A 12,529-nucleotide genomic window follows, 5' to 3' on the forward strand; every position below is an offset into this window, starting at 1 on the left:
CCTTAGTAGATTTTGAGCAGTGTTTAGAGTCAATGGGCCTCATGTATCAACGTGTGTACGGCGATATTTGAGCGTATATGGGGTGTACGCCAAAACGGCTGCGCTACTTGGCATTTATCAATGTGGTCGTTGGCGTACGCTGTGCTGAAAATATACACCAGGTCGAGAGGTGGTGTAAATTATACACCAAAATGAACCAGTTGTTGTGTGGGCCGCCAGAAGAGGAGGTACTGCTGGCCCACCACCAGAGGGCGCCCTGCCTGAAGTGCGGGCTTCAGGCACGAGAGGGCGCTGCCGCCACGGACACAGCCGGGGGTGACAGCTGTCACTCATTATCTCTTGACAGCTGTCACCCATCTACACTTCATCATCCCACTCCATAAAGACCGGACGTCATCTCCACCTCGTTGCCGAGATATCGTCTACCTTAGGAGGTAACCTTCTCAGCCTGCATATCCAGATAAGTGGTTACTCAGACACTGCACGAGTGTGTGTTAGAGGTGGAGGTGGAATTCCCACCGTTGTTGTTACTGGGTGTTCACACACCCACATCTGATTGTCTCTGCTCCTCGCCAGCAGTACCAGATCCGACACGCGGAGACAGTGGCCACCTGGGGTGTTCGGGATTTGGCGGCTCCAGTATTCTCCAGGTTCGGTGGCGGAGGAAATCGTGTGGTTCCGGTTCTTCTCAGGACAGACGTCCTCTATCCTCGAGCCTGACCACACGTCACCTTTGCTAATTGACTATTGTACATATTCTGTAATCTGCTGTTTGGTTGTGCTTTTCACAACAGTAAAGTGTTCATATTTGACTCTTTCATTGTCCGTTCATTTACGCCCCCTGTTGTGGGTCCCTGTCACTACACTTTCACAACACCAGTGCTGGAATCCACATAAAAATGAAAATGATCAACATGATAAACAGTGCCATTATACAAATCAATGCATATGTTACATAAATAACACTTTCCTGATTATACTACATAATAATCAATACAAATCCCGCTTTTGCGGGATTGCTGGTCTATCGAGCATGATCCGTGGCCACAGCGCTGACTGCAAAGAAAGCGCTGCTCGCCTTTTTCTCCAGACTTCGAGCCTGGAGCCAGAGCAGCGCTGAGCTTAACTTTATGTGGTGTGACCGTTTTAGACAATGAAATTGATAATTACAACTGTAGTGTTATCATTCCCTTCGCCCATGCTGCAATCAGGTTGTCGTCTCCATTCGTTTGTCACAATAAAATAAATAAAGAAATACATTGTAAGAATAAAGAAATCTGAAAAATTAGGCGTGTCTTATTAACTGAGCGAGCAAATATCCACATGAATTATTGACATGTGAAAAGAGAATACAGTGGTCCCTCGCTATAGCGCGGTTCACCTTTTGCGGCCCCGTTTCGCGGAGTTTTTAGTCCAATTTTGCATGCCTTTTTTTTACAGTGTTCTGCGTGTCTGTTTATAAGAATCTTCTCGCCCATAAGAAAAAAGAGCGCCAACAACTACTCATAACTGTGTTTGTCACTCGGAAACAGACACCTGCAGCGAGGTGTGAGTGGAAAAAGGCGCGGTGTCAGGACGCAGAGGCGCGATCAGAGGAACTGTGAAATACTGGTCAGTCACTATTAATAATTTCTATGTGTCCAACCTCGTACGTTGATCGTTAAAATTAAATTTGTTAGTTCTAAAAGCCATCATAATTATTTATAGGAAAACGTTCTCTTTTTATTTCTCAAACAAATGTTTGGGCCTGAAAACAGTTTGGTCTTATTTTTCTACTAAGATTTGAACTTAGAGTGTTTACACATGAGAGAAAAGTGAGAAAATGTTCATGCCTGATTGAGAAAGTGTATAAAGTGGTTTTACAGGGGTTTTACAGCTTTGAAACGTCTATAATAATTGTAAAAAATAACGCTGACTACATTGCGGTTTCGCGTATTACAGGCTATTTTTAGAACGTAACTCCGCGATCAACGAGGGACCACTGTCACACTTTTTTGATTATACTACAAAACAATTGATACGACGGCCGCTTTTGACGCTCTATTGCCGGGGTAGGCAACCTGTTCCAAAAAGAGCCATGAGGGTGCAGGTTTTCTTTCCAGCCGCTGACTCCACCAGGTGATTTCACTGATTAATATCACTTTGAGCAGATGGAATCAGTTAATCAGTGAAATCACCTGGTGGAGTCAGCGGCTGCAAAGAAAACCTGCACCCTCATGGCTCTTTCTGGAACAGGTTGCCTACCCCTGCTCTATTGGCACGCATCGTGATTGGTGGAGTTCTTTTTCTTTGCCGTCTTCCTGGCTTCCATGTCGTAAAATGAGGGTGTGTCTGAAGTGGAGTCTGAATATTTATGGGCGTGTTTATTATAATTACGATTGTTTTCACCCGCCGCATTTATCAAGGTCACGTCAGGCGTACGCCGGAAACGGGCAGGTGCGCACTGCTTGATACATGTCACGGCAACTTTGGTGTACTTCAAATTTACACCGTAAATTTACGCCACAAGTGTGCAACTTTGATACATGAGGCCCATTGTCTTGTTGAAAGATCCAGCCCCGGCCGGCGCTACTTCAACTTTGTCATTGATTCATGAAGATTGTTCTCAAGAATCTGCTGATATTGACTGGAATCCATGTGACCCTCAACTTTAACAATATTCCAGGTACCTGCAGTGGCCACACAGCCCCACAGCATGATGGAACCACCTCCAAATTTTACTGTAGGTATCAAGCATTTTCCTTTGAATGCTGTTTTTTTTTCAGCATGCATACCACCCCTTGTTATGTCAAAATAACTCAATTTTAGTTTCATTAGTCCACAGCACCTTATTCCAAAATGAAGTTGGCTTGTCCAAATGTGCTTTAACATACCTCAAGCAACCCTGTTTGTGGCGTGTATGCACAAAATGCTTCCTCTGCATCACTCTCCCATACAGCATCTCCTTGTGCAAAGTGTGCTGTATAGCTGAATGATGCACAAAGACACTATCTGCAGCAAGATCATGTTGTAGGTCTTTGGAGCAGGTCTGTGGGTTGACTATGACTGTTCTCACCATCCTTTGTTTCAGCTTATCTGAGATTTTTTTTGGCCTGCCACTTCAGGTATCAACTAGTACTGTGCCTGTGGTCTTCCATTTGCTCACTATGTTCCTCACAGTGGAAACTGATAGCTGATATCTCTGAGATAGCTTTTTGTATCCTTCCCCTAAACCATGATGTTGAACAATCTTTGTTTTCAGGTCATTTGAGAGTTGTTTAGAGGCTCCCATGTTGCCACTCATTAGAAGAGATGCAAAGAGGAGAAACATTTGCAAATGGCCACCTTAAATACCCTTTCTCATGATTGTATTCACCTGTGTAAGGAGGTCAAGGGTCAATGAGCTTACCAAACCAATTTTGTGTTCCAATAATTAGTGCTGAATGTATTCAAATCAATAAAATGACAAATTTATGCACCTGCCTAATATTGTTTAAATAATTATTGCACACTTTCTGTAAATACTAGAAACTTCATTTCACTTCTGAAATATCAGTGTGTTCATCTTCTATATGATATATTTAACTTGAAATTTCTGATCCAGACAACCAATGATTTATAAACAGAAATCATGAAAATTATCTTGGGTGCCCAAACATTTCCATACAACTGTAAGGTCCCACAGATGACAGTACATGTCAGAGCACAAACCAAGCACGAAGTCAAAGAAAATGTCTGTAGACAGAATTTGTGCCTCGAGACAGGATTGTCATGAGGCACAAATGTGGGGAAGGGTACAGAAACATTTCTGCTGCTTTGAAGGTCCCAATGAGCGCAGCGGCCTCCATCATTCGCAAATGGAAGTTCGGATCCACAAGGACTTTTCTTAGAGCTGGCCGCCCGTCTAAACGGAACACTTTCTGGCTGTACTGTAAAAGATTGCATTGATTGTTATTGACTATACTTCAGGCTACAGCAGGCTGCTGCATGAAAACAAGTGTGCTCAAACTATGAAGACAGTCACCACAGCCACCTCAGCTCTAACACACTTCTCAGTGGTACTTTTGTTTTTTAGTTTTTAATATTCACCAGTAAACAGAATTTGATGTAATAATCTCATGTTTACAATGGGGGGGGGGGGGGGGTTTTACACCAGACACACATTGATGAATTATGTGTGCACTCCAAGTGTGATGGAGATGATGGAGCAGCAGAATTACAGAAAACTGTGGGGTGGGACATTAAATGCATCACCCACTGTTCTCTCAATCCTCTGTAGAGTGACTATGATGCACATCTCAAAACCAAACAAAAGAAGTGTAATGATGTATGAAAACACTGTAACAAATGAGGCAAGTACAATGCACAACATTAATAAGCAGAGTGTTCTTAGTCTGTTATATTCAAAATTAGATGGTTCAGTGTGGTACACACAGCCATTAATAATACCAACAACAACAACAATGATGACAAATATGTGATTTTTTGTATAAGTCACACAGGAGTATAAGTAGAAGATTCTCCCAAACTAGTGAAAAAAAACAAAACACAAAAACAAGATTTATACTTTGGAAAATATGGAGAGAGAGAGAGAGAGAGAGAGAGAGAGAAGGCCTCATCTATGGCTATGATCCACCCATACGAAATAGGTTTTTATTATTGATAATAATATTGATTATTGATACCACATCAGGAAATCATATCAATTACTGCCTAATACTGCCATGTCACTTTAAAAATTACCTTCTTGAACCAAAACAGCAACTACAAATATTATGGAGTGCCTCCTGGAGTAAACATTTACAGTTGTACAGTGACACAACCAGAACCAGGCATGCATGTAAACACAGATGACGGTCATGTCAGCAGTGTTTATTATTTTACTGCTAGTGTCTTACCATAAACTGAATGAAACTTGGAGAAGAACAGTGGGTCCTCCGTTAGCAGCAGTAGACAGCTGTAGACAGACCACAGCAGCACCTCATTAGCACTGCTGGCCAGACGCTCAAAAAGAAACTCTGATGGGAAAAAAACACACCATGAAAAACAGAGAAGTTATGAGAGACAATTATCAACAACAGAAAAAGCAAACAAACATGTAATATCAGATACAAAGCATTTTTATTTAACTTCCAAATTATGGTTTTCTGTAGATTTAGATTCAGACTAAAACTGACAAATGGTAATGTGGGTAAGTGCACAACAGTATTCTTACATTTCTGAGTAGAGAAAGAAAGTGAAATGGCAGTAAAGATATAGTAGTGTTCAGAATAATAGTAGTGCTATGTGACTAAAAAGATTAATCCAGGTTTTGAGTATATTTCTTATTGTTACATGGGAAACAAGGTACCAGTAGATTCAGTAGATTCTCACAAATCCAACAAGACTGAGCATTCATGGTATGCACACTCTTAAGGCTATGAAATTGGGCTATTAGTAAAAAAAAAAAAAAAAAAAAGTAGAACAGGGGGTGTTCACAATAATAGTAGTGTGGCATTCGTCAGTGAGTTTGTCAATTTTGTGGAACAAACAGGTGTGAATTAGGTGTCCCCTATGTAAGGATGAAGCCAGCACCTGTTGAACATGGTTTTCTCTTTGAAAGCCTGAGGAAAATGGGATGTTCAAGACATTGCTCAGAAGAACAGCGTAGTTTGATTAAAAAGTTGATTGGAGAGGGGAAAACTTATACGCAGGTGCACAAAATTATAGGCTGTTCATCTACAATGATCTTCAATGCTTTAAAATGGACAAAAAAAAACAGAGACGCGTGGAAGAAAACGGAAAACAACGATCAAAATGGACAGAAGAATAACCAGAATGTCAAAGGCTCACCCACTGATTAGCTCCAGGATGATCAAAGACAGTCTGGAGTTACCTGTAAGCGCTGTGACTGTTAAAAGTCGCCTGTGTGAAGCAAATTTATTTGCAAGAATCCCCCGCAAAGTCCCTTTGTTAAATAAAAGATGTGCAGAAGAGGTTACAATTTGCCAAACAACACATCAACTGGCCTAAAGAGAAACGGAGGAATATTTTGTGGACTGATGAGAGTAAAATTGTTCTTTTTGGGTCCAAGGGCCGCAGACAGTTTGTGAGACAACCCCTAAACTCTGAATTCAAGCCACAGTTCACAGTGAAGACAGTGAAGCATAGTGGTGCAAGCATCATGATATGGGCATGTTTCTCCTACTATGGTGTTGAGCCCATATATCGCATACCAGGAATCATGGATCAGTTTGGATATGTCAAAATACTTGAAGAGGTCATGCCCTTGAAATGGGTGTTTCAACAAGACAATGACCCCAAGCACACTAGAAAAGGAGCAAAATCTTGGTTCCAAACCAACAAAATTAATGCCTCGCAGATGTGAAGAAATCATGAAAAACTGTGGTTATACAACTAAATACTAGTTTAGTGATTCACAGGATTGCTAAAAAAGCAGTTTGAACATAATAGTTTTGAGTTTGTAGCGTCAACAGCAGATGCTACTATTATTGTGAACACCCCCTTTTCTACTTTTTTTTACTAATAGCCCAATTTCATAGCCTTAAGATGCATATCATGAATGCTTGGTCTTGTTGGATTTGTGGGAATCTACTGAATCTACTGGTACCTTGTTTCCCAGGTAACAAAAAAAAAAAAAAAAAAAAAAAATCAATTTTATTTATATAGCGCCAAATCACAACAAACAGTTGCCCCAAGGTGCTTTATATTGTAAGGCAAAGCCATAAAATAATTACGGAAAAACCCCAACGGTCAAAACAACCCCCTGTGAGCAAGCACTTGGCGACAGTGGGAACGAAAAACTCCCTTTTAACAGGAAGAAACCTCCAGCAGAACCAGGCTCAGGGAGGGGCAGGGAACAGTAAGAAATATACTCAAAACCTGGATTAATCTTTATAGTCACATAGCACTACTATTATTCTGAACACTACTGTATAGAAAGAAAGGAAGCAAACAAATTGCACACGGCAACAACAACAAAAGACAGAGAGGAAAATGAGCTTTAGCAAACAGCAACATTTTGTAAAAGCAAAATCAAAGAGAGTAATATCTTGCATAGTTAATAAATGATTGACATAGTGTGTGTGTATGTGTGGCTGTATCACCAGGTACATCAGCCTTGATGAAGGGGGCACTGTACTGACGTGGGGAATGACCTAGAATGGTTGCCATACACTTAGCACTGGCCATCTGCAACATCTCCTCACCACTCAGCAGCAACTACAAAACACAAAATATAATCCTTATCCCTGTGCACTGATCAGAAGAAGACACAGCAGTTTCTGCAAAATTTCTAGGTTGACAGTGACAAATGAAGCAATATTTTTGTCAATTGCCTGGTTCTTTTCTTTATTAGGCCTTCTGGAAACATGCACGCAGTACATCAAAAGCTGTATTATATCATTACTACTAACCTGTATTTATACCAAAGGGCACGGAAGTGCTCTTCAAGATATGAGCACAAGCTTGTGATTGACAGCAGCGATGAGCTGCTGAGCTCTACGATGCAAAAACAGTTTTAAAATTGCAGGAAGCTATAATACAAAGCATCTTCAGTTTCCATAATGTGATGTATTTTTCATTAAAATAAAGTTTGTTTTTTTTCACAGGAATTTATGTGACAACTGAAAAGACTGAACCAACTAAAAGTAGGCCGGACGTAGCGAACAGAGGTTCAAAGCTGCTTTGAACTATGGAGGATTCAGCCACTTAGACTGTAACTGCAGCAATGTGACATCCAACTCATATTCACAATCCGTTCTATTACCCCACCAGCTACTGATCGACAAAACAAGTGTGGCTTTATATGATGGTAGCAATTGTGTAGCAATTGTGTGATTACCTATATTACATTTTATTAAAGTTGAGGAATATGATGGGGCTTTAAGATTTTTTACCATTTGCTAAAAATACAAATTTTTGAAACACATGAAACACAAATATCTTTCAAAAAAGATGTTTTATATATATATATATATAATAGCAGTACCATTAAAATGTGAACCTAACAATAATTACCTCCGCCAAGGAGGTTATGTTAATATATATATATATATACATATATATATATATATATTTCATTTCACTGTGACTTTAAGTTCAAAGTCAAATAAAGCCAAAAGGATTGTATCCATTCATACATTCATTTATTGCTTTTGTTATAAGCACTGAGGCCAAGGTGGTTGGACATTTTCCCGGCATTCTCTGGGCTGGCAGCCCATGAGCTCTGGACAGTGTCCAACCCCGGACTGGATACAGCCAATAAGTGGACGTTGCAATGAAACATCATTATATTCCATTACTGGCTAGTTTCATGTGCACTGTTTTATGATAGAATAAGCTGAGTTAGACACTAATGATGTATATACTTATGTATCTGGAAGTGATCTTGTGTATATAATTTTATGCAGCAGTGATTAATTGTAACAGTTAATGTAGTGGAAACTAGAGATCTGTGGGTAAGCTCACGAAATAATACCTACTGCTCTGCCATACTATAGTATGGTATAAGTATTTGAATAGTGACACAAGTTTGTAATTTTGTTTCTGTATACCACAACAATGAAGCTGAAATGAGGCAATCAGTGTACACCTTCAGCTTTAATCCAAAAGCTTTAACACCACCATTATATTAACCAGTTGAGAATTACAGCCATTTCTATGCACAGCCCTTCTACTTTCAGAGACAAAGAGTAGCTGGAACATAACCATCAAACATAACTATAAATTTAAGGATGATTGCTGTTAATACTTGAATGAAAATCCTTGACAGTCAATGACTGCCTGAAGTCTGGAAGCCATGGATATCACACAATGTTGAGTTTACTTCCCTTGACATGCTTTCCCAGGTCTCTACTGTAGCTTCCTTCAATTATCATTTGTTTGTAGATATTACAGCCTTTAGTTTTGTCTTCAGGAAGTGAAATCCATACTCTATTGGGTTGTTTTTAGGTGACTGGTTTAGCCATTGAAGAATATTCAATTTGCCTCAAACTCTTAGGTTGCTTTGGCAGTATGTTTTGAGCTATTATCCATCTACTATGAAGCACTGTTCTATCGGTTTGGCAGCATATAGCTGAATCTCAGCAGATAGAATAGCCACATACACTTAAGAATTGTTTGTTATTTCCATCAGCAGTCACTTTCTTAATAAACACAAATGATCCAGTTCCATTTGCAGCCATACATACACTATAATACTGCTATAATACTCAACCATCTTTGATAGATTATGTGGTATACTCTGGGTTATGAGCCATTCCTTTTGTTCTCCATATTCTTGGTAGAATTTTGGCTTCAGCTATCCAAAGAACCTTGTTCAGGAACCAGGTGGGCTTGTTTAAATGGAATTTAAACTCAAGAAAGTCTTGAATGCAGACTTCAATAACAATATGCCTCACCTAGACTATTCTTGACTTGTTAGATGTTGATAAGGAACACAGGAAAACAACTCTGCCATCATCCACTTTAGTTGTGTCCCATGGTTGTCCCAGCCATTTGGTGTTGCCTAGCTCACCAGTACATTTCTTCTTTTTAAGGAAGTACTGAAATGTGGATTTGGCCACTGCTAAAGTTTCTGGTATAGATTTAGTTTTTGCTGCCTAACTGTACCTTCCTTCAGTTACATCAATATCTCTTTGGACCTCATACTGAAAGAGCCAATGAACAGAAAACAAATGTAAATTTTAACACTTGGAATCAAATACAGACCACCATAACTCCAAGGAACCAGCCACACCTGGCCATGTCAAATGTCCAATTACTTATGGCCTCTGGAAATGGAGGTACTATGTATAAAAATGCCTGTAATTTCTTAAAGATTATTGCAGTAGTTTTGCTGCATCCTTTAACTTAAAGCTGAAAGTCTGCACAACAAGCATATATTGATTTATGCATTTCAAATCCACTGTGGTGGTGCACGGAAGCAAAACTACAAAACTGTGTCACTGTCCATATAATTATTTAACTGTAGTTGCTTGCATGCATTATATATTGGTGGTTGTAAATATTTTCTGATGAAATACCTGAAATAACAAACTGTCCAACCTCTGTACTGATGACTCTAACAGCTCTGTTTATCCCACATGTAACTGCCAACATTATGTATTAAAAAAATTAAAGTTCAATTAGCTCCCCTTGGAAACATCAGACCAAAACTCTTTTCCTTCATGCACATCTTCAAGTGGTGTGAAGTCTCACTGAAATATACTAATCAGTTTAGGAGAAGTTGCACTTATAAGAGACACAGTGAGACATAGATGGACAGACAGGGTGATTCTGTGTACCCCCTCAAAATGATGGGTATAACAATTATGGTCTTTTATGCTGTTTTTCAGTTTTACTGCTGCTTGACTATGAAGTATAACAAGAACGCTGGAGCTTCTTTACATTTTATATCTTTGCATCATAAGCACATATTTTTGGACTCAAGTTTTTTCCACTTGGTGCTCATAAAGACAGTGCTGTTCTGCTTTGGCAAAGGCTTCACCACATTTGTTTACTGATACAGTTTAGAGCTACATTACATAGATCTAAAAAAAATTATTGATTAAAAAAAACTTGGTAGAATTGTAAACCATGTTTCAAATGAGTTATCACTGAGAAAATCCAACTTGATGTCATCTACACATTGATTTCCCAGACATGAAGCATAAATATTTGTCCAGGGTAAAACCCCTCTGGATCCCCATTCAAAGTCACATTAATCCAAGATTAGATCATCATGTTATTATTATCATCAGCGCTGGAATGCAAGCCTTGGGAATGGGAGCAGGATGTTTGGACAGGGACCTTTTTCAGTAGAAGAGGCAGGGAACAGCAGTCCCTTAGCTGCTCTTGACTCTGGCTGAGGATCTGGTTGTTGCTGGTTTGGAGCTTTTGGTTCACATTCCACTTGATCTGATCACCAGAGCTGTTCATCAGTACTGACACTGCCTCTGCAATCTTCACCAGCTGCCAGAGCAGACCTAACACATGAATGAGAAAGGACGGAAGAACATACAGTGGGGCAAAAAAGTATTTAGTCAGCCCCTCATTGTGCAAGTTCTCCTACTTAGAAAGATGAAAGAGGTCTGTAAGTTTCAACATAGGTACACTTCAATTAGGAGAGACATAATGAGGAAAAAAAGTCCAGAAAATCACATTGTAGGATTTTTAAAGAATTTATTTGTAAAATAAGTATTTGGTCACCCACAAACAAGCAAGATTTCTGGCTCTCACAGACCTGTAACTTCTTCTTTAAGAAGCTCTTCGGTCCTCCACCTGTTACCTGTATTAATGGCACCTGTTGGAACTCGTTATCTGTATAAAAGACACCTGCCCACAGCCTCAAACAGTCAGACTCCAAACTCAACCATGGCCAAGACCAACAGCTGTCAAAGGACACCAGGAAGAAAATTGTAGATGTGCACCAGGCTGGGAAGAATGAATCTACAACAGTCAAGCACGTTGGTGTGAATAAATCAACTGTGGGACCAATTGTAAGAAAATGAAAGACATACAAGACCATTAATCTCCCTCGATCTGGGACTCCACACAAGATGTCATCCCGTGGGGTGGTGAACAAAAATTCCAGAATGACATGGAAGGACCTGATGAATGACCTGCAGAGAGCTGGGACCAAAGTAACAAAGGCTATACACTACGCAGAGGGACTCAAATCCTGCAGTGCCAGGTGTGTCCCCCTGCTTAAGCCAGTACATGTCCAGGCCCATCTGAAATTTGCCAGAGAACATATGGATGATCCAGAAGAGGATTGGGAGAATATCATGTGGTCCGATGAAACCAAAATAGAACTTTTTGGTAAAAACTCAACTTGTCATGTTTGAAGGTAGAAGAATGATGAGTTGCATTCCAAGAACACCATATCTACTGTGAAGCATTGGGGTGGAAACATCATGCTTTTGGGCTGTTTTTCTGCAAAGAGGACAGGACAACTGATCCATGTTAAGGGAAGAATGAACGGGGCCACGTATCATGAGATTTTAAGCCAAAACCTCCTTCCATCAGTAAGAGCATTGAAGATGCAACATGGCTAGGTCTTCCAGCATGACAATGATCCCAAACACACCGCTCAGGCAACGAAGGAGTGGCTCCGTAAAAAGCATTTCAAGGTCCAGACCTCAACCCCATAGAAAATTTGTTGAGGGAATTGAAAGTCCATGTTGCCCAGCAACAGCCCCAAAACATCAATACTCTAGAGAAGATCTGCATGGAGGAATGGGCCAAAATACCAGCTACAGTGTGTGCAAACCTGGTGAAGACTTACAGGAAACGTTTGACATCTGTCATTGCCAACAAAGATTATGTTACAAAGTACTGAGTTGAACTTTTGTTATTAACCAAATACTTATTTTCCACCATAATTTACAAATTAATGCTTTAAAAATCCTACAATGTAATTTCCTGGATTTTTTTCTCATGTTGTCTCTCATAGTTGAAGTGTACCTATGATGAAAATTACAGACCTCTCTCATCTTTCTAAGTAGGAGAACTTGCACAATCAGGGATTGACTAAATACTTTTTGACCCCACTGTAACGACAACAATC

The 12,529-nt window shown here is 39.8% G+C and overlaps 1 protein-coding gene across 1 annotated transcript in view; it reads right to left on the reverse strand.

The window, feature by feature from the left end:
• LOC117527330 (meiosis inhibitor protein 1) overlaps nucleotides 1-12,529 on the reverse strand; it is a 176,069-nt gene that overhangs the window by 118,475 nt on the left and 45,065 nt on the right. The window contains exons 7-9 of the mRNA XM_034189645.1: nucleotides 10,771-10,946; nucleotides 7,086-7,200; nucleotides 4,878-4,997 (exon numbers count right to left, since the gene is read on the reverse strand). Coding sequence (XP_034045536.1) covers nucleotides 4,878-4,997; nucleotides 7,086-7,200; nucleotides 10,771-10,946 — 411 coding nt within the window. The remainder of the gene's footprint in view (nucleotides 1-4,877; nucleotides 4,998-7,085; nucleotides 7,201-10,770; nucleotides 10,947-12,529) is intronic.

The sequence above is a fragment of the Thalassophryne amazonica genome, chromosome 16 (assembly GCF_902500255.1).
Source record: "Thalassophryne amazonica chromosome 16, fThaAma1.1, whole genome shotgun sequence".
In the NCBI taxonomy this organism is placed as follows: Eukaryota; Metazoa; Chordata; class Actinopteri; order Batrachoidiformes; family Batrachoididae; genus Thalassophryne; species Thalassophryne amazonica.